This window comes from Megascapheus bottae, chromosome 2 (genome assembly GCF_031878675.1).
Source record: "Megascapheus bottae isolate mThoBot1 chromosome 2, mThoBot2.hap1, whole genome shotgun sequence".
NCBI lineage: Eukaryota > Metazoa > Chordata > Mammalia > Rodentia > Geomyidae > Megascapheus > Megascapheus bottae.
The window spans coordinates 58,425,410-58,447,137 of NC_143510.1; the positions used below are offsets into that span (position 1 = coordinate 58,425,410).

Genomic DNA, 21,728 nt, shown 5'->3' on the forward strand with positions numbered 1-21,728 from the left:
GTCTCTATGTTCAAAGCTCCCAGCTTAGCAGTTTTGCAAAGGTCCAACCAATTTGTAATAATTTGATTCTCTACCTAGTTATGGCAATAACTTTTGCGTCATTATCATAATCACCACTACAACTTATTATTCCTATCATTTTATAACTGCTTATGTAATAGGTTCAAGATACTTGTAATTTTTAGTGTGAATGACAAAGGACATCATGACCCTCCATATGAAAATTTTTGAGGCCATGGCATGATTTGCTAGAAGTAAAAATTTGATGTCACCAAGTATTTTTCTGCTATAGTATTCAGGATGTTGAAAAGCTGATACCTATGCTTTTGACTAACACTTTCCTGAACAAATGTGTATAGCTGATTAAGATAAAGTAATTCTGGCAAAAATATTGTTAACATTCAAACTTTTTTTCTTTAAAATCAGTCTTGGGGCTTGAATATTGCTCCTGTACACTTTTGCTCAAGTCTAGTGCTCTACCATTTTGAGCCCCAGCACCACTTTTGGTTTTCTGGTGGTTACTTGGAGATAAGTCTCATGGACTTTCCTGCCTAGACTGGCTTTGAACCACGATGCTCAGATCTCAGCCTCCTAAGTAGCTAGGATTATAGGCGTGAGTCACCAGATACTTTGACAGGTGCTGCCTTGTAGCTGCTAAGACCAGAAGTACAAAGGACTCTGCCAGTCTTAGGGAAATGGGAAGTCATCTTTACCAAACTGGGCGATTTTCTCTTCTGTTTCTTATAACTTCCAGGTTCTAATGCCTTTGGTTCCTTTACTGTGTGTGGACGTTTACCTACCTAATCAGGGAACTGTTCCTATGCCAACACATCTACCTCATACTCTCACAATTCAGTTCATTTACTCATGCAACAGTATTTGTAGAGCTTCTAGAAGTGCTGTGAATAAAATCAAAGGTTCCTCTGTACATGGAGCCTACAATTCAAAGACATAATAAAATCAAGTAATAAATGAGCAAATAAAAGTAATTAACTAAACAGCTATTGTTAGAGAGGCGTTAAGGACATTACATAGAATGGGTGTGTTTTTCTTCTGAAGGCTTTCATTTGTCAAAAATGACCCTGTGAGGTCATCAATTTTTTTTTTTTTAAGGAAAAACGTTAATCACTGAATAACCAACTAGTGGGTGAGGAGCTACTACCGTGGAGAATTGCATTGGGACCGACTTTGGAAAGCGAGGGGGGGAGAGGCTGCTGAAAAAAGCACTGTTTATTTTTATTTTTAAAGACAAAACTGAAAACGGAAACGAGAACTAAGATCAACAAAACCACCCATGTAGCGTAGCTCTCAAGATTTCTTTCTTTCTTCTCCCCCCCTCCTCCCGCCCCCCACGTCTAGGCTCCCCCAGCAGCAGGAATCACGTGGAGGCGAACGGCTTTCGAGTCTTGCCCAGTGGCAGAAGAGGTCAAGGTGTGGACAGGACGGCTCCCGCGGATGGAGGAATGGCTGGCGCTGGGGCGAGCGGGGCGTCGAGCGGCCGCCGAAGCCGACGGCCCCCACGCGGTGGCCGGGAGATGAGCGCCGGGCCGGACCGCGCCGCCGGAGGAGCGGGCGGGCAGGCGGGCGGGTGGGCAGCCGGCGCGCGCCGCGGCTCAGGTGGCCGCTTCCCGCTCAGGTGAGCGCGTCCGGCGCCTCCCATTGGCCGAGACGCCCGCGGCGCTGGGCGGGCGACGCAGCAGCCCGGTCTAGTTCAGGGTCTAGGGCGGCGCGTCACTTCCGGTAGCGCGGAGCTTGTAAAACACCCTGGAGAGAAAATGGCGGCGGCAGCAGCGGCTTCGGCGCCTCAGCAGCTCTCGGACGAGGAGCTTTTTTCTCAACTCCGCCGTTACGGTTTGTCTCCCGGTCCCGTGACGGAGAGCACCCGGCCGGTCTACCTTAAGAAGCTGAAGAAGCTTCGAGAGGAGGAACAGCAGCAACAACACCGGTCCGGGGGCCGCGGCCACAAGACACGGAACAGTAATAACAATAACACGGCGGCCGCCACGGTCGCGGCGGCGGCGGGTCCGGCGGCGGCGGCGGCGGCGGGCATGGGGATCCGGCCGGTGGCGGGCGATCTCTCGTACCTGCGGACCTCCGGGGGTCTGGGCCGGCTGTCGGCCTCCGGCCCGGAGAGCCCCGCGGCGGGGCCCAGCGGTGCGGCGGCCGCCCCCGCGGCTGGCAGCAAAGTGCTGCTGGGCTTCAGCTCGGACGAGTCGGACGCGGAGGCCAGTCCCCGGGACCGGGACCGGGACCAGGCCGGCGGCGGAGGGAGCGGCGGCGGCGGCGGCGGCGGCGGGAGCGGGGCTGGCCGGAGGGACCGGGCTGCGCTCCACTACCGCGGGCTCAAAACGCCGCCCGTTTCCCTAGCCGCCGGCGAGCTGACGAACCCCAACCCGGCCGAGCGCAGGAAACCCCATTCGTGGTGGGGGACCCGGAGGCCCGGGGGTCCAGATCCGCAGACCCCGTCGGGGAAAGACGGCGGGGCCGGGGAGGAGGCGGAGGAGGACGGGGATGACCGCGAGGAGAAAGGGGATCCCGAGGCCGAGGAACCACTCTGGGCGGGCCGGGCGGTGAACGGCAGCCGGCTTCTCCCTTACTGCTGTCGGGAAAACTATTCGGACACGGAGGAGGACGAGGAGGAGGAGGAGGACGTGGCTGCTGCCCGACAGGTATTACTGAAGGATGACTCCCTTTCCCGGCATCGACCCCGAAGGAGCCATAGTAAGCCCCTGTCCCCGCTGACCGCGAAATCTGCCGGCAGCCGGCTGGAGACCTCGGCTCAGGGAGGGGGAGGACTGGCGATGAATGACAGGGCGGCGGCTGTCGGGAGTCTAGACAGGAGCCGCAACCTCGACGAGGCGGCGGTGGAGGCGGGAGGAGGAGGAGGAGATGGAGGGGGAGGAGGTGGCTGCGGTCAAGTGGACTCCAGCCCCCTTCCTCGGTACCGCGTCGGCGCTAAGAAGCTGGCCCCGATCCTGCCCTCGCCACTTCCCGACCTGGACTCCACCTTGGATGCATCCACGGGCTCTCTTCTTAAAACCAATAACCATATCGGCAGTGGGGCCTTCGGTATGGACTCCCCCAGGATTTACCCCAACAGCCTCCCTCCCAGTTCCACGGTGGCTGCCCCTGCTTCACTCAGGATCAATCACGCCAATCATACGGGCTCCAATCATACCTACCTGAAAAACACGTACAGCAAACCCAAGCTTTCCGAACCCGAAGAGGAACTTCTGCAGCAGTTTAAACGCGAGGAAGTGTCCCCGACAGGGAGTTTCAGTGCTCACTACTTGTCCATGTTTCTCCTAACTGCTGCCTGCTTGTTTTTCCTAATACTGGGACTGACTTACCTAGGAATGAGAGGGACGGGAGTTGCCGAGGATGGAGGACTCAGTAAGTATTGAACCCAAAGGGTCAGGTAACCAAGGAACTTTGCTTTAGTGCACTTAGTCATTTCACATGCGGTCACCTTTACCTGCAAGAAGGCGGTTAGCACACTCCATGCATGTGTCATCTTCCTTTAAGAAGGAACAATATAACCATGATCAGAATGATATATGTCTTAAGTTTTTTTTCTGCATCATGTATTGTGAAATTCACAACAATTTATAAAAGAACAAAATGTTATAAGCCTGTTACAGAAGGCGATTGTGTGTATGTGTATGACTTGATTTTATTTTATCCTTAAATAGCCACTGGTGCCAGTTACTCATAACTTGAAACATTACACATTGTCAGGCAGCAGTGCAATGTCTCCTGAACTTCAGGTTAAGTATTTTGTGGAAAGCAGTATATGGACAAGTAGTTCTATGATTAGAGTGTCAATATTTAAAGAAAAGAAAAATAGCAGGGAGTAGCTCTGAATTGGTTTCCCACCTAAAGTACCTTCCTTCCTTACCAGGAAAAAAAAAAATAGTTGTGGCAGAGCCGTGCAGGAACTTCTAGTTAGATTTTCTAGGCCCTGCAGTTTGCCTGCTAAGTGACTGCAGACAGGGATACTCATTCACTCATTAAGCTAGCATCTTCCTCTATTTTGAGTTACCAGGACATAGTGTCATAAGTTAAATTATAATCTATACAACGGTGCTAATACCAAGATGATGCTCATGAAAAGTGAAAGAAAGTGAATTAGTGTATAATAAATGACTGAATACATGTCTCTTGATTTTAGTTCCTTTTCTCCTTTCCTCTGAAAAATTTCTGCTGTTTTTTCCTAATGTGAATTCACTGCTCATGATTTGTATTTATAAAACCGTCTTATTGCTGGGCACGGTGGCTCGCACCTGTAATTCTAGCTATTCAGGAGGCTAAGATCTGAGGATTGTGGTTCCAGGCCAGCCCAGGCACTAAAAACTGGGAGACTCTTATTTATAGTTAACCACTAGAAAATCGGAAGTGGTGCTGTGGCTCAAGGAGTAGGGCGGTAGCTTTGCGCTGAAGAGCTTAGAACCAGCACCCAGGCCCAGGGGTAGAGTGGTAGCCTTGAGCTGAAAAGTTCATGACCCCCCCCCCCCCAAAAAAAAAAAAATCCCTGGCTTATTATATATTTTATTTCAGAATAGAAGGATTAAAAATCATGTATACTTTGATTAGATATAACCAATTCCCAGATGGTCAAATGCTATATTCTTTTTATTTTTTTGTCAGTCATGAGACTTGGACTCTGGGCCTAGGCGCTGTTGCTGAGCTCTTCAGCTCAATGCTACCATGCTTCCCCTTGAGCCGCAGCGCCGCTTCCAGTTTTTTGGTGATTAACTGGAGATAAAGAGTCTTTTTGACTTTTTAGTGCCAGGTCTGGCTTTGAACTACGACTCTCAAATCTCAGCCTGCTGAATAGCTAGGATTACAGGCATGAGCCACCCCACACAGCCTTCAAATGCTATATTCTTACAGTATTGCTTAGTTACATGAGTTGAAAGCCCAGTGAAATCTGGCTCATCTTTAATTGATAGCAAGAGCAATGTGTCCTATTCCAGATATTTGTGAGGGAAGAATTAAGGGCAATACAAGTTCACATCCATTAAATGATATTATACATCAGGAGTATGTAGCTGCATCTGTTTGTTTCTCTAAAAACTACATTATCTGTGAGCTAAGTGCACACATTGTATCATTTAGTCTTAACTCACAGGTGTAGATGGCATTGATTTTTGGATAAGAATGATGAGACTCAAGTAAGTTAGGAAATGTATCTCCAACTGAACAGTTAGTGGTAAGACAGAACTTTTTCCAGTGATAAAGCTAATTAACATGTGTATTATTTGTAGAGTACTTTTTAGAAAAGAGGATAGAAAATTTTATTAAGAAAGTAATATCATTTGGTAGGATTTTATATAGAATTAATGAGGAACTTCTCATTGTGATTTTCACATATTTTTAATCACTATTAAGGTGAATGGTTAAGGGCCGTGAGTTTGGCCTAGTGGTAGAGTGCTTGCCTCTAGCATGCGTTAAGACCCAGGTTCAATTCCTTGGTACCCCATACATAGAAAAATACCAGGAATGATGCTGTGGCTCGAATGGTAGAGCACTAGTCTTGAGAAAGGCTCATAGCTCAAGCCCCAGACTGGCAAAAAAAAAAAAAAGTGAATAGTTAATATTTTCTTATGAAGTAAAATTTCAAGTAGGAACGGATAGGAATACCTTGATTTTTGGTACTCCTTTGACGTTCATCTTTATGAAAACATCAAGTGTTTGTCATGGTAAATGTTAGGTAGCGATATTTGGTGGCTCACAGGTTAAGAAGATGGATGTTCTGGGCTTGTGAATGAATTATGACTCTTACCCTCTGAGCCTCATTTTTATATGATAAACTGGAACAAATATCTGCTGTCATTGAGGTTAGTTAAAACAAGGTCGATATTAAGACCGAGATGAAGTTTGATGTATTCCTATTAAACTATAGTGTGTGTATAATGAAATACTTGTCTGTGAATGAATTTTAGTAGTCCATTTCTTACCTATTCAGTATTTAGTCTGCATTCACTTCATCAAATATACATTATAGAAATAGTTGCAGAAGTTGGGATCAAAGTATAGTGATATCCTACTAAGTACTGGTGGCTCATGCCTGTAATAATCTCAGTTACTCAGGAGGCTGAGATCTGAAGATTGTAGTTTGAACCCAGACAGGAATGTCCATGAGACCTTCATCTCCAATTTATCACCAAAAGCTGGCAGTAGAGCTAGCTCAAGTGGTAGAGCATTGTCTCTGAGCAAAAATGCTCAGGGACAGCACCCAAGTTGCATTCTGGCCCTGCACCAAAACAACTTAATTTATACTTGATGGCTGTATACCTTGATGGAAAAAAGTGCCTGCTAGATCAGTTAGTCTAGTCACCTAACGGTGTTAGGATTTCAAGAGTGAATAATTTTCATTCCCTATATTTATGTGTTCTGAATCCTTTGTCATATAATGCTTAGCTATAGGGCTCATTTGTTAAATGGTATGTTTAAAAAATAGTTTTGCTTTGAGTAATAATTTCATGAAGAGATTGTAGAGTAACCTTTACTGAGCTTTTATTGTTAAAGTTGTGTATGATATATTATAGATTAGTCTTTTAAACCTTAATCATTTTCTTTGAAAATTCTTTTTTGCCAATATTCTTTTATTAAATTTCTTGTACGAAGTCTTTGCTTCTATATCTGTAAAATTAGGGGATTAGATTAGATGATCTTTGATGTCTGACTCCAAGGTTTAGCATTCTATCTTTGGCCTATCAGAACAACTCAGAGGCTGGGAATGTGGCTCAGTGATAGAGTGCTTGCCTAGCAGGCATGAAGCCCCTGGTTCAATTCAGTACAACATAAACAGAAAAGGCTGGAAGTGGTGCTGTGGCTCAAGTGATAGAGTTCTAGTCTTGAGCAAAAGAAGCTCAGGGGCAGTACCCAGGCCCTGAGTTCAGTCCCCAGGACAGGCCACAAAACAGATAACTCAGAGATCAACCTGTAATAAAGTTGTTTGTCCCACAGGTGTTCATATCATGACAACTCAGAAAAAGATTTTAAAAGGCAGGGTAGATTGTCTATCCTCAGCTCATAAATCATTATTTAAAAACTATTCTTCAGTTACAAAATAAATGTGTTTTTTTTTCTTTTTGTAGAAATATGAGGTCATGCCCCTCTGCATGATATCTCCAACCTACTCCTGGTGTATATGAATTTAAACGTTAGGTATTTTCAAAATTTCTCTTATAAATGTTTCTCTTATAAATATGTATGTATGTATTTTCCTTCAACTGCAAAATGCCTACTGTGTGATAAGAATTATTGGTAAGAACTATGTGATAACTACTTTAAGCAGTAAATAGAATAAACAACAATATGTCTCTGTCAAAGATGAACTGTCTCAGAGTTTACAGGGAAGATCATAGACAATCCTAAGAATTTCAGGGAAATGTTCTTCATAGGTTGGCAGGCCTCTCTGACGAGGTAACATTTGAACTGAGTTCTGGATGAATTTAACCATTGAAAAGAATAGTATTCTGGCAGATATAACAGCAAATATAGGAACGAACCATCATGTTAAAGGATCAGAAAGAGAATGGCCAGTGTCCCAGGGACATAGTGACTGAGAAGGAGAATGGTATACAGTGAAGTGGTTTGGCATGGACCAAAGTCATAATAGATCTAAAGGCTTTGAGATCTGTCAAAAGGAGTCTACATTTTATGTGAATCATACTGTACATATTAGGGAAATGGTTTCTTTCCCTTCCCTTTTTCTTTTTGGTTATATTGGAATTTGAATTGGGGGCCTTCCATTTGGTAGGCTGGTATGCTCTATTTGGGCTAAGTCTTTTGCCCTGCTTTTTGTTGATTTTTTGGGAGAGAGTGCAGCAAACTTACTGATCTCAGCCTCCTGAATAGCTAGAGTTACAGGTGTGAGATACCAGAGTTAGCTGCAACTTGTCTTTTTTAAAAGTTATGAGCAGCTTTATTTTTTATTATGAGCAGTTTCTCTGAATCCTAATCCTAACTAATCCTAACTTGTTCCTTATTCATAGTATAAAAGTGCTAAAATTTCTGCTATCCTAAAATGTTTGACTCTTCTCTTTTAGCTCCTCCTCTTGTCAGCCAAGGCATTCATAGTATTTTCTTCCAGTTCTTTATTTAATCCTGTCTGGTTTTAGCTTTTCTTTTAGCAACCATTTCCATTACCTATCTCATTTAAATTACTACTCAGTTTTCTTTCCACATTCCCTCGATGCAGTGTATCGACAGTTCCCTTCTTCACGTAACTCTTCTTTCTAAACTTCTAACTTTATTTTGGTATTCTCTTTTAGAAATATATTTTTTATTTAAATAGTTGTACTAAGGTTTTCAATGCATCAGTTTATGACATTCATTGACTTGTGTTTAAAGCAACTGCTTACATAGCATTTATGTTAGGTATTATAAGTAATGTACAGATGATTAAAGGATATGAGATGTGTAGGGTATATATGCAAATACTATGCCATTTTACCATGAAACTTTAGTATCTGCAGATTTTGGTGTCTTCTGGTGGCTTGGTATCAATTCTTCTTATGTTTGTACATATATATACACATGTATACATCTATATGTAAATATGTATATATACATACATGTAATGTGTGTAGCAATTATTTAACTCAGCAAGTAGTTTTCTACCTTCCCTGGTAAGAATATTAAAAAAGAAGTCATTCCTACAGAAGGAGATTCATTAAGAACTGTCTTTACTAAGAACAGTCATAGAAAATAAGAAATATATAGTATGTGATGAGTGCAGTACTTTTATAAAAAGGGAGAAATTAAATATGAGCTTGACTCACTCTCAGAGGATCAAAAGCCCTGAGTTGCAAAATTGGACCTTGTTCTGTAGGTTGAACAGTTACAATCCATGGAGGATTTGAAACAGAACCCACATGATCGAATTGGTCTTTTATTGAACAGATCTTTATACAATGGGAGTGGCAAAGGTGAAAGGAAGGAATAAGGTAATAAACAATGATAGTATAGAACTTGTAGGATGTTGGTAATTGCGAATAGAATGGTATCTATTAATGAGATAATCTATTTGAAGAAAAATGCACTTTGTAACTATTCTCTTTGTTGTCTGTTTTAGAGTCAAAAGACTTATGATCATGGGTGACAGAATTGTTATACCATTTAAAGGAATTAGAGCTGTTAAAGGATCTGGTTTGGGAAAAGATAATGATTTCATCGAGGATGTATTATTGAGCTGTTAAAACGAGAATATTCTGTGGTCTCTTTTTTTTTTTTTTTTTTTACTTTTTTTTTATTGTAATTAGTAAAAGGGTTACATGATATTTACCAGATAGAAGGTGCATTAATTCACATACATTGATACCCTTTCACATGTCTTGGTACCCATTTCCCTCCCCCCCCCACACCCCCCATTCTGTGGTCTCTTATAGGAACATATTTCATAAAAGATGAGAGTTAAGTGCTGATGTAATCAATATTAGAATACCCCCCATATATATATACATATATATATTTTGGGGGGGGGGTCATAGGGCTTGAACTAGGCCTGGGTACTGTCCTGAGCTCTTCAGCTCAAGGCTACTGGCCCTACCCTTGAGCCAAGCCCCACTTCCAGTTTTCTAGAGGTTAATTGGAGATAAGAGTCTCAGGTCCTTTTGTGCCCGGGCTGGCTTTGAATCTTTATCCTCAGCTCTCAGCCTCCTGAGTAGCTAGGATTGCAGGTGTGAGCTACTGCACCCAGGCAATATTTCTTTTTTAAACAAGTGTGTTTTTAATCCAGCATTAAGGATACAAAGGGATGTTACGGGTTTTTTTGTGTGTCTTTTAAAAATACTTTTACTGTTTCAAGTAATTATACAAAAATTTACAGTTTGGCGTGTGAAATTAATGTGTAGTTACAATTTTTGTAGTTACTGATCTCATTCTTGAAGTAAAAGCTGATAATTTTCAATTGATTACTTTGTAAGGAAAAAAAAAATCCTAGACCTTTATAAGGAATAGTCCTGTGAACCCCAGAAGTTCACATATACCAATTTGATGATTTAAGAAACTAATCTACTTAATGAAAATAGTTTCACTTGAAAATTTTTACTAGAATAATTTAAAGTTGGCAATCATGTTGAAAACTTTGGGTATACCACAAAGCTTAGTTTGAGAAAACATTGGAGTGTCCTTGGTCTTGCTAGTTTTTTTGTTTTAAACTACAGATAACTTGCTAGCCATTGTAAACCTCAGGATTCTTATCTGAAAAGTAGTTAAATGAGAATTAGTGAAATATTGCATATAATGCCCAATATGTGGCACCTAGTAATAAATAATAATAGCTAACCCCTATATAAAACTGTGTAGCTGGCAGTGAGCTAAACTTTTTTAATCCTCAAGTGTGATAGTACTTATCACATTTAGAGATAAATGGTGAGAAGTAAGGAACTTGCCGAGGATAAAGTAGATAGTACTTGTATGAAGAAAGTATTGGAACTCAGGTAGTGGCTTTTAGCCACAATGCTAGATTACCTTTTTCTGTGTGTAAATATACTAGGATTGAGTATGTTCACCCCCCCCCCAGAAAAAACCCAACTTTATATTTTCCCTTTATATTTAACATTTGTTTCAATAGAAATGAAGATTCTATCATTCTAAGGAATGATTTTTTTTTTTTAAATAGGTGTTTTTGTGATTTCTCAGAGTTGTAAGAGTTTGGCCTTTTTTGGGGGGGGGGGGGGCAATGGGGACTTTTCTGCCCCAGCTGGCTTTGAACCATGATCCTTAGATCTTGGCCTCCTGAGTAGTTATGATTATAGGTGTGAGCCACTGGTGCTTGCCTTAGTTGTAGAGTTTTTTTTTTTTTTTTTTTGCCAGTCCTGGGCTTGAGCTCAGGGCCTGAGCACTGTCCTTGGACTTTCTCAAGGCTAGAGCTCTACCACTTGAGCCTCAGTACCACTTCCGGTTTTTTCTAAGTATGTGGTACCAAGGAATCGAACCCAGGTCTTCGTGCATGCTAGGCAAGCACTCTACCACTAGGCCAAACTCCTGGCCCCTTAGTTGTAGAGTTTTAAAGCTAGTTTCTTCTTGCTTAATAATTTTATATTAACTTTAGCAGCTGAGAAGACAATTTATATAAGATAGATGACTTCGGTACAAAGATATTTAACCTAGTTATACGTAGTTTAGGTGGTTGTAATCTCCAAAATATGTGATAAACAGTAGTGGTAACTTTGTGAAAATATCCTTCAATTGATATATTGCTATTCTGATCTCATATTAGTTTACTATCACCAGAATTTTCAAGTCTTTTATTTGGGAATACAGTCTAGTATTAACTGGTAATTGTTACAGCAATTATTAGGTTGTAACTTTAGATTTTGACTACATTCAGAATGTTTCTAACATAGATTTAAAGTGAACCAGCAGCAGTATAGTTGAGAGCTTATGACTTTGTTCATATAAGTCTTTATTATTTTGAACCATACAAATGGCATCAAAACAAAACATGCCCATTTGATTTATTTAATATTCATTATTAACAGTATTGTAAAAAATAATTTCAGTTTTCTAGGAAGAAAATACTTGTGTTTGATATTCCATAGTTAAAACTTGCATTTTAAGCTCATGCCTCAGAAAACACATCTGAGGATGGTGGTTTGAAACCAACCTGGATGGGAAAGACAAATTCTACTCCAGGCTTTTTTTAGTTTATTTGAGATAATAGCTGTGGCTTAAGTTGGTAGAGTGCTAGTCTTGAGCAAAAAAGCTCAGGGACGGCACCCAATCCCTGAGTTCAAGCCCTGTGACCGACAAAACAATAACAACAAAAACTTGTATTTAAAAAAAACTGAAGGAAGTTAGGACAAGATTATAAAATCATATCCAATGTGAATAATGTCTGTAAATAGCATGTCTGAAAAATCTGTCATGTGGAAATCTTTATATATTTATATATTTCAAAATGTCTCAATTGACTCTTTGTATAGTTATAAAGTTTAAAATTTATCTTATCCCATTTCTTTTGTCTGGGTAACAGATTTGTTGCTTTCCTACAGCTTTTTGCTTATGATGTTTTTACAAGATGACTTCTGAATTCTTTTTTAACAGCAATGTGTTGATATCAAGTGGCAAGCTAAAATTTAGAACTAAGATTGGGTGCAAAACTATATGATGGTTTAGTTCATTTGTCTTGAACTAACTCAGTGATACATGTGCATTAGCACTAATTCTCTTCACCTGAATGTGACTGGAACAGAAAATGTTCTTTAGGAACAAATAGCATATAGCAGAAAATGAATTTTGTTTTGCAGTTAGAAAGCCCATGTACATATGTGAATTTATTGATTGTGGCTAATTCTTGAAAGCACATTGTACTTTTGTAGCAATTTATCAGAATACAGTTCTCAAAACTTATGGACAGTGCCAGGCGTGGTGGCTCTCGCCTATAATCCTAGCTACTCAAGGAGGCTGAGGTCTGAGGATCAAGGTTCAAAGCCCGCCTGGGCACAAAAGGACCTGAGACTCTTTATCTCCAGTTAACCTCTAGAAAATGGGAAGTGGGGCTTAGGTCTAGGGTAAGGTGGTAGCCTTGAGCTGAAGAGCTCAGGAACAGTGCCCAGGCTGGGTTCAAGCCCGGTGTTCCCCCCCCAAAAAAAAACAAACCCAAAAACTTATGGATAGAGATGGAAGTTAATTAGGAGGGGGAATATTTTGGAATACTTGTTTCTTCTAGACTCTGTTTAGAACCTTGGTTAAAGTCAACCTTATTAATGACTTCCTGAGTTTATATCTCCCATGGGGTCACAATTTCTTGTTTGGTTTAGCTCCTGTGAAGCAACATTTCTTTTCTTTTTTGGGGGGAGGTCAATCATAGGGCCCCAACTCTGGGCCTGGGCACTGTCCCTGAACCCTTCAGCTCTTCAGCTACCACTCTACCCCCTTGAGCCACAGCACTACCACTTCCTGTTTTCTAGTGATTAATTTGAAATAACGGTCTCAAGGTCTTTAGTGCATGGGCTGGCTTTGAGCCATGATCCTCAGATACTCAGCCTTCTGAGTAGCTAGGATTACAGGCATGAGCCATTGCACCTGGCTAACATTTCTAGAAATTCTTCTAATCATTCATTAAATTATTTTCTGAATACTTTGTGTGCCAGATGTCATAAAATGAATATATACATTTTAGAATTATAGTAGTGGGGGCCGGGAGTTTGGCCTAGTGGTTAAAGTGCTTGCCTAGCATGCACGAAGACCCGGGGTTCGATTCCTTGGTACCACATATATAGAAAAAGCCGGAAGTGGTGCTGAGGCTCAAGTGATAGAGCTGTAGCCTTGAGAAAGTCCAAGGACAGTGCTCAGGCCCTGAGTTCAAGCCCAGGACTGGCAAAAAAAAAAAAAAGAATTATACTAGTGGTAGTTAACTTAGACTAACTGTTCTTTTATCCCTCAGATTGTAGGTGGTATTCTCTTCCTAAATACTCATGCAGAAGCCAACCTTCAGGCTTGGATTTGATTATCATATAGCAGAGTTTGGAGTTTATATTGTGACTTGTGAAAAATTTGTTTCTGCAAATTTGTGTATGCCTTCTGATAAAGTTACGGCAGTATATACTATATATAAAAGAAAATAGATAGCTACTGTCAGTGTTAATTTTAAGCCTCAATGTATTGATCATTCCTTTCATGTATCTATGTTATAGTTTTCTTATTTGAGGTTTTAACCTTTTAAAATCACATAGGTTCCCCTCCCTGCCTTTTGCTGGTCCTTGGGCATGACCTAAGAATCTGGGTGTTTTCCCTGAGGTGTTTTTGTTTTTGTTTTTGGCTTAGTGCTCTACCACTTGAGTCACAGCTCTACTTCTGGCTTTTTGGGGGGACTTAATTGGAATTGAGCACTTTGCTGGCAATCCTCAGATCTCATCCTCCTAAGTAGATGGGATTATAAGCATGAGATACTGATGCCTGGCATATAATCAGACAATTTTTATTGAGATATTCCAGTCTTTTGTTTTGTTTTATTTTGTTTTTTTTGCCTTTGCTGGGGCTTGAGCTCAGGGCCTGAACATTGTCCTTGGGCTTTTCTCAAGGCTAGAGCTCTACCACTTGAGCCACAGCACCACTTTCAGCCTTTTCTATGTATGTGGTACTAAGGAATTACACCCAGGTCTTTGTGCATGCTAGGCAAAGCACTCTTACCATTAGGCCAAACTCCCAGCCCCCAGTCTGTTTCTTGTAGGAAACTAGTATGGTACTGTCTTTAAATGCTTTGAAGAAGTTTGAAATTATATATAATCTGTACTTTTAATATTGTAAGTTATTAATTTTTCAGATAGTCGTATAATTTAAGCAGTACATGTGCAGCATTTTATAATGTTGATAAGGTTAATAAGTAATAGTTGAACTGGTTACTTTTGTAGACCTTGCCAATACTTTCAAACCCTTTTTTTAGCTGAGTAGATAAAATGGAGTTTCATATTAATTAGCACCCTTCATATTTCTAGGACTGAATAACTTTGTGTTGCTATGTTACTATTAATGATAATGAATCAGAACTCAAGACTGGATTTTAATCTTGCTGGTCATCAGAAGGTAGACTTGCTGTCAGAAAAGTCAGATGTGTGATGCTTTATTTTAAAATGCAGCATAGATTTGAGGTAGAAAACATATCTTTTTTGTTATTGGTGGTGGTGGTGGTTGTGGGACTTGAACTCAGGGCCTGGGCATAGTCCCTGAGCTCTGAAAGCTCAAGGATATCGCCCTATCCTTTGAGCCACAGCACTTCTGGTTTTCTGGTGGTTAATTGAAGAGTTTCACAGACTTTAGTGCCTGGGCTGGCTTTGAACCATGATCCTCAGATCTCAGCCTTTTGAGTAGCTAGGATTACAGGGTTGAGCCACCACACCTGGCAGAAAACATTTAAGAATGTGTACAGGTAGTGCATGTAGTTGGTGGAAAGGAATGGCTTGTCACATGCTATATGGTTAGTTTCTAAGATAGCACAAAGTATTATTTATCAGAGCGGAAAGATAAGATGTTTCTGTGAAAGAACAGTAGGCAAGTAGAGCTAATCAAGAAACTGGGAGGTATAAACTAAAATGGATTTAAAAGGGTATCTAAATTACACTGTTTAGGATTGGGAAAGTGGCTCAGTGGTAGAGTGCTTGCCTAGCTTGCATAAAGCCCTGGGTTTGATTCCTTAGTACTACACAGAGAAAGCCAGAAGTGGCACTATAGCTCAAATGGTAGAGCACTAGCTTGAGCTCAGAGAACACACTTGTATACATACCTAATAAAGCAATGTGGACTATTTGACATCTTTAAGTATCAAAATCATACTTGGTGTTTGAAGTGTACTTAATATGGAAACAAATGGCAAGTGAAGGAACAGCAAATTGTTAATTTATGTCTGTCTTTTACCAAAGTAACTATAAGTGTATTTGAACAAATAATTGAGCAGTACTCAGAGCCAGAAAAGATTCAGAGACCTTCACTCTTATCAAAGCAGGAACTCTGAACTTTTATACTTGAATAGTAGAAAACAAAGAAATTACATTTGCTTGGTTTGGAAGGTCCCTAATTAGAATTGAGCAGGTTCTGATTCATTTCTCAGTTTACTTAAAATTGTGTTTTGGTTAACATACAGAGGAGTACTGCTCATAGTGACGATCCTAGACTAAAAACCTTATTTGTTTTAACAGTAATACTGTCTCAGTGGTAAGCTTGAGTATTGGCGATAGCAGCCAAGTAGAATGGTTATGAGAAATTGATTATATGTCTGTGTCTGTCTGTCTGTCTGTCTGTCTGTCTGTCTGTCTCTCTCTCTCTCTCTCTCTCTCTCTCTCTTTCTCTCTCTTTCTCTCTCTGTCTCCTTTTTTTTTTTTTTTTTTTTTTTGGTCAGTTCTTGGGCTTGAACTCAGGGCCTGGACAATGTCCCTGAGTCAAAGGCTAGTTCTCTACCATTTGAGCCACAGCACTAAATTCCAGCTTTTTTGTTTATGTGGTACCGAGGAATGGAACCCAGGGCTTCATGCATGCTGGGCAAGCACTCCTAACACCAAGTCATATTCCCAGCCCGTGTGTCATTTTTTAAAGCACTCATTCACATATATGTATTTGTATTTGTATTATAAATTGAGTTTGTAAAAATCTAGAGGTAGATTTTGGATGAGAATCTTAGCATGGTCTGTTGTGTACCATGTATTCTACCCATTGTGTTATTATGAAACATGTTTTCTAAATTCTCAAAGCTCTGTGTATGTAATGACAATGAAAAATAGTATTCATCCTAATTTACTACATGTTATTATGGCTTAAATGATTTTATTTTGTCATATTGTTTTTGATGACGGTATAGTATGTTAATGATGACATAGTATAAATCTGTTTCCTAAATGACTTTTCATCTGTATCTCTTCCAGAGCTAAAATCCAGATGTAACTTATAAGCATTTTCATAATGTAACATTTCTTCTAAATTCATTGGTAGAAGTTCTTTAGCTTCAGATTTAGTTCTTATATTTGTTCTGGTTATATGCCCTTTTTAAATTTTTAGAATCAGAACTCTGCTCCTTACTAAATTTGATAAATGGAATAAAAACTCCCATTTAGCTTTTTTTAGTTTTATTCACCTCTTTATTCTTCTGCATCTTTTTTTTTTAAAGCGTAATGTGTTCCTGCAACATAGAACTGAACTGGTGATAATCATTTAAAATGTTAAATATGCATTGTAATTTAGTACTTTGCTGCCTGAGGTTCGTTTTGGTGTTATAGTACAGTAGAATACCTGGATCTTGAGTGTTTTTATGAAGAAAAGAGATTTATTGATAGCTAGGAGACACAAGATTAATGAGTTTGTATCTGAAGGACCTTCCTGCTGGATATTCTGTAGCCAAAGGTAGAAGGGCTAGTGAGTAGGAACATGAGGCAAAAGGTTTGACTTGTCCTTAAACCTACTCTGATAAAGAATCCACTCCCAAGATAATCACAGCAATTCATTCCTGTAGACAACCCTCATGACCTAAAGGTCTTACCTCTTAGCAAGATGATATAGGAGATGAGGTTTCTACCCATAGAAGTTCCTAAGTAAAAGACCTATTCTATTGAATTGTATGGGACATTTGTGTTCTTTTATTGCATTGAACTAGAGGTAGGTTTTACTGTGGATCCAGATCTCCCCCGCCCCCCCTTTTTTTTTTGTCAGTCCTGGACTTGATCTCAGGGCCTGAGTGCTGTCCTTGGGCTTTCCTCAAGGCTGGCACTCTACCACTTGAGCCACAAACACCACTTCCAGTTTCTACGTATGTGGCACCAAGGAATCAAAGCTGGGACCCAGATCCCTTTTACATTCTCATTTAGCAGTATTCATTCAGAAGAGACCTTGTGGTAGTGTAGTTTTACTTGGCAGTCTTATAAAGTACACCTTGAGGAGGTGTTAGAGTCCCTGGTATACAGCAGTTGTTTAAAATCTCTTAGAGCAGTGAGCTGTCATCATGTTTAATAAATTATAGTATTTCATTAGCATAAATTTCTCTAGTTGCCACATTGGCAGTTGCACAGATGCTTGGTATTATTTATAGGTTTGTGTCTAACCTTTGCAGGTTGTCTTGTCTTTAGATTCCTCCTCACTTGTCACCATGCAGTAGCATAATTCTTTAAGTGACATATGTACAAAAATAGTTTTCAAGAAGAGATCTGTCGAAAGTACTGAAAGGCAGATTGCCAAGATTTTTTGGACGTTAAAAAGTAGAGTAAGATAAAGCTTCATGATTTAAATAGGCATACTCTTTTGCTCTAAATTCTGTTCATTATAATACCTTTTTTTTATTTCAGCACTGGATAAACAGAAGGTGATGAAACTACTTGGAGGCAACAGTCTAATTGCTTAATCTTGGATTTTTTTGTTTTCTTGATCAGGATAATGTATAGAGGAGTCACAGATTCATCAGGTAGTAGATGCATTACTTCTCACACATTGATGTCCCTTCCCCTGTTTTTTTTTGGGGGGGGGGCCTCCCGCCCCTTCCCAATCATCTTGTTTTCCCCCTTTCCCTTTCTTATTTCAAATAAATAGATGTATATACAATATACCAGGTGACAAAGTCAGATACAAGAACAATATGAGATTAACCATAAGGGCAAAAAAAGAGAAGAGAAATAACATAGTACACTAGTCTCATCCTGTATGACCTTATGAACCTAGGTTTTGATCTATTGTCATCCTCTGCTAGGAGAGGCCTAGATGTGTACTAATTATTACAAGTGAGGGAAACCATGCAGCCTATGTTTCTTTGGGTCTGGCTTAATATGATTTTTTTCTCGTCTTTCTGATGGCAGCATAGAATTCCACTGTGTATAAATACCACATCTTGATCCATTCATCTACTGAGGGGCATCTGGATTGGTTCCATATCTTTGCTATGATAAATAATTCTGCAATGAACATCATTGTGCTAGTGGCTTTAGTGTGGCCTTGTTTCTGGACATTTGGGTGAATGCCAAGGAGTAGGGTTGCTGAGTCAAAGGGGAGGTCGATGTTTAATAGTCTTTTGAGGAGCCGCCATACTGCTTTCCAGAGTGGTTGAATGAATTTACACTCCCACCAACTGTGTAGTAGTGATCCCTCCTGGCCACATCCCCGCTGGTATCTGTTGTTATTAGATTTTTTAATCATTAGCTATTTTAATCATGGCCATTCTAACAGAGTGAGGTGGAATCTCTGAAGTTGTTTTGATTTGCATTTCTTTTATGGCCAGAGATGTCAGGCATTTCTTCTTGTGTCTATAGGCCATTCTTATTTCCTCTTCAGGGTAGTTTCTCTTTAAGTCTTTAGCCCACCTTTTAATGGGATGGTAATCTTGGATGTTTGAGCCACTGAGATGTCTTTGTGGGAGAGGATAGGAAACTCATCATTAACTTCTATGTCCTGTTTTAGTGTGAGCTGATATTTTCTTGTGTAAAAATCTTAGACTAAACCTTTTTTAAAAACTTCAATTTAATTTATACTCAACTAATATTTTTTCATATAAATCAAAGTAATGTTATGAAATTATTGGCAGATAAATGCCATATAACTTCGTAGGTTATTGTAGAAATTAACCTCTGAGATTTGAAAACTAGGGTATATATTTTGGCCTTTTTCAGTGTTGTTTCTTATTTTATTTTTTTAAATATTTATTAAGAATTCATCTATTAAACCACAATTCTTTTTTTTTTTGCCAGTTCTGGGCTTGAGCTCAGGGCCTGAGCACTGTCCTTGGGCTTTCTCAAGGCTAGAGCTCTACCACTTGAGCCTCAGCACCACTTCCGGCTTTTTTCTATGTATGTGGTACCAAGGAATCGAACCCGGGTCTTCATGCATGCTAGGCAAGCACTTTAACAACTAGGCCAAACTCCCGGGCCTTGTTTCTTATTTTAATAAACAACTTTAAATCCTGTTTTCATTGCTGTGAGGTTTTCCAGTTCTCTGTGTTGTTGGCTTCTAGTTTAATTCAGTTATAGGAAAGCAGACATTGAGTTTGTTAAAGTGTGTTTTGTGGCCCCAGAGGTGATCTGTGTAGAATGTTTCATGGGAACTTGGGAACATTTAATGTATTCTGCTGTTGTTAGATAAAGAATGTGTAGAATGTTTTGTGGGAACTTGGGAAGAGTTAATGTATTCTGCTGTTATTAGATGAAAGAATGCGTAGACATGCCTTATATCTAGTTGTTATGTGTTGTTTTTCAGTTCGACTGTATCCTTACCATTTTTTGCTGGGTAGATTTATTTTTGATAGAGGAGTGTTGAAGTTTTCAGTTTAATAATGGATTTATCTTCCTCCTTGCAATCTTACTAATTTTTGCCTCATATATTTTTAAGTTGTTGGGTGCATACACATCAAGGCTGGATAATTATCCTCCTTATCATTATATAATTCATCTCAGTCACTTATATTTTTTATTGCTTGGTAGTGCATTATCTCTGAAATGAATACTCTGTTTTCGTGTTAATTAGTCAGCAAGGCATAGCTTTTCCCCTCTCATCTCCTTACTTTTTATCTACTTGTATCATTATATTTGAGCACATCCTTCCTCTGTCCTCCCCTCCCCTGGGGCTTGCATTCAGGGACTAGGTACTCTTCTTGAGCTTTCTCAAGGCTAGTGCTCTACTACTTGAGCCACAGCATCACTTCTAGCCTTTTCTGTGTATATGGTACCAAGGAATCAAACCCAGGGCTTCATGCATTAAGTAGATTTCTTGTAGACAGCGTATATTTTGGTCTTGTTTTATGATTTACCTAAATCTTTTTAATTAATACATTTTGATTTTATGTTCAAAGTGATTATTAATAGAGTTCCATTAATAGCTATCTTATTCTTTTTGTTTAGTGATTCTTATATATTGCTTATTTTTATTACTTTTGCTCTTTGTCCCTATTTTTCCCTTGGAAACTATTATTATTATTATTTTTTGCCATTCCCGGGGCTTGAACTCAGGGCCTGAACACTGTCCTTAGACTTTCTCAAGGCAAAAGCTCAACCACTTGAACCATAGCACCACTTCTGGCTTTTTCTGTGTATGTGGTACCAAGGAATTGAACCCAGGTCCTCATGCATGCTAGGCAAGCACTGTACCACTAGCCAACTCTTGGCCTCCCCTTGGAAAATTTTTTTGTTGTTTTGCTTTTGTTTTACGAACAAGACCTCACTATGTAGTAAAACTTTTTTGTTTTCTTTGTGTACTTGGTAGTGCATACCAACATTTAAAGCTATTTTATCTTATAGAATCAGACACTAAAAAAATAGTCTAGGGGTCAGGAGCATAGCCTAGTAGTTACAGTGCTCGCCTAGCATGCATGAAACCTTGAGTTCAATTCCTTGGTACCACATACTCAGAAAAAGCTAGAAGTGGTGCTGTGGTTCAAGTGGTAAAGTGCTAGCCTTGAGCAAGAAGTGTCAATGGACAGTGCTCTGACCCAGAGTTCAAGCCCCAGGACTGGCAGGAGAGAGAGAGAGAGAGAGAGAGGGAGAGGGAGAGGGAGAGGGAGAGGGAGAGGGAGGGGGGGAGGGGGGGAGGGGGGGGAGGGGGAGAGGAGAGAGGAGAGGAGAGGAGAGAGGAGAGGAGAGGAGGAGATTGTTTGCCACCTTAAAATAGGCAGGTGAAAGCTGGAAGGTTTATGAGAACTGGAAAAGTTTTTGAGTTCTGATCTTCTCTCATTCATTCATTATCCTTAATTAGATTTGAGCCTCTCTATTCCAGATAGTAAGGTGAGATTATAATAGAAAGCTTATGAACAAGGATGATACCAAAGTTTATCTTAGGCAAGTAATGAACCCTAGATAATTTTATTCTAATTTATTCAGCATACATTAGGTAAATGGGCCTGTTTTGTAGACTTAACTTATATATCTAAAAAATTCTAAAAGCCAGGAAATAATTGGAGTTTTAGAAAACAAATGGGCTTTTTTTTTTTCCCCGAAAAGAATGTCCTGCCTTTTTCCACTCTGTCCATTTTTAGATCAGTCTGGCTGATAGCAAAGTACAGAGATGTTGGTATACAGGTGCAGTGTCTGGTAGCTGTTGGAAATATTCCCTCACATTTCTCTTCTATTCCTCTCACTTTCTTCACATGTAATTATGGACTGGTTAAACCAGTAATGGTAAAGATAGGATTTGAGAAGTTGAATGTTCATGAAATAGTACAACCCAGAGTCATCCCGGAAGATGTATTTAACTGCCTGAATGACTTTAGTTGTCTTAAGACTGAAACCTAACCTTAGAGTTAGAAGTCTGAGAAACTA

At 40.0% G+C, this 21,728-nt stretch overlaps 1 protein-coding gene across 3 annotated transcripts in view; it reads left to right on the plus strand.

The window, feature by feature from the left end:
• Nucleotides 1-1,740: 1,740 nt before the first annotated feature.
• Nucleotides 1,741-21,728, plus strand: part of Lemd3 (LEM domain containing 3) — a 61,495-nt gene continuing 41,507 nt past the window's right edge. For all 3 annotated transcript variants that reach the window (XR_016534532.1, XM_090328014.1, XM_090328016.1), the window contains exon 1: nucleotides 1,741-3,393. Coding sequence is in view for 2 of the 3 variants with exons in the window: in XM_090328014.1 (XP_090184140.1) it covers nucleotides 1,776-3,393 (1,618 nt within the window). In the remaining variant the exon portion in view is untranslated. The remainder of the gene's footprint in view (nucleotides 3,394-21,728) is intronic.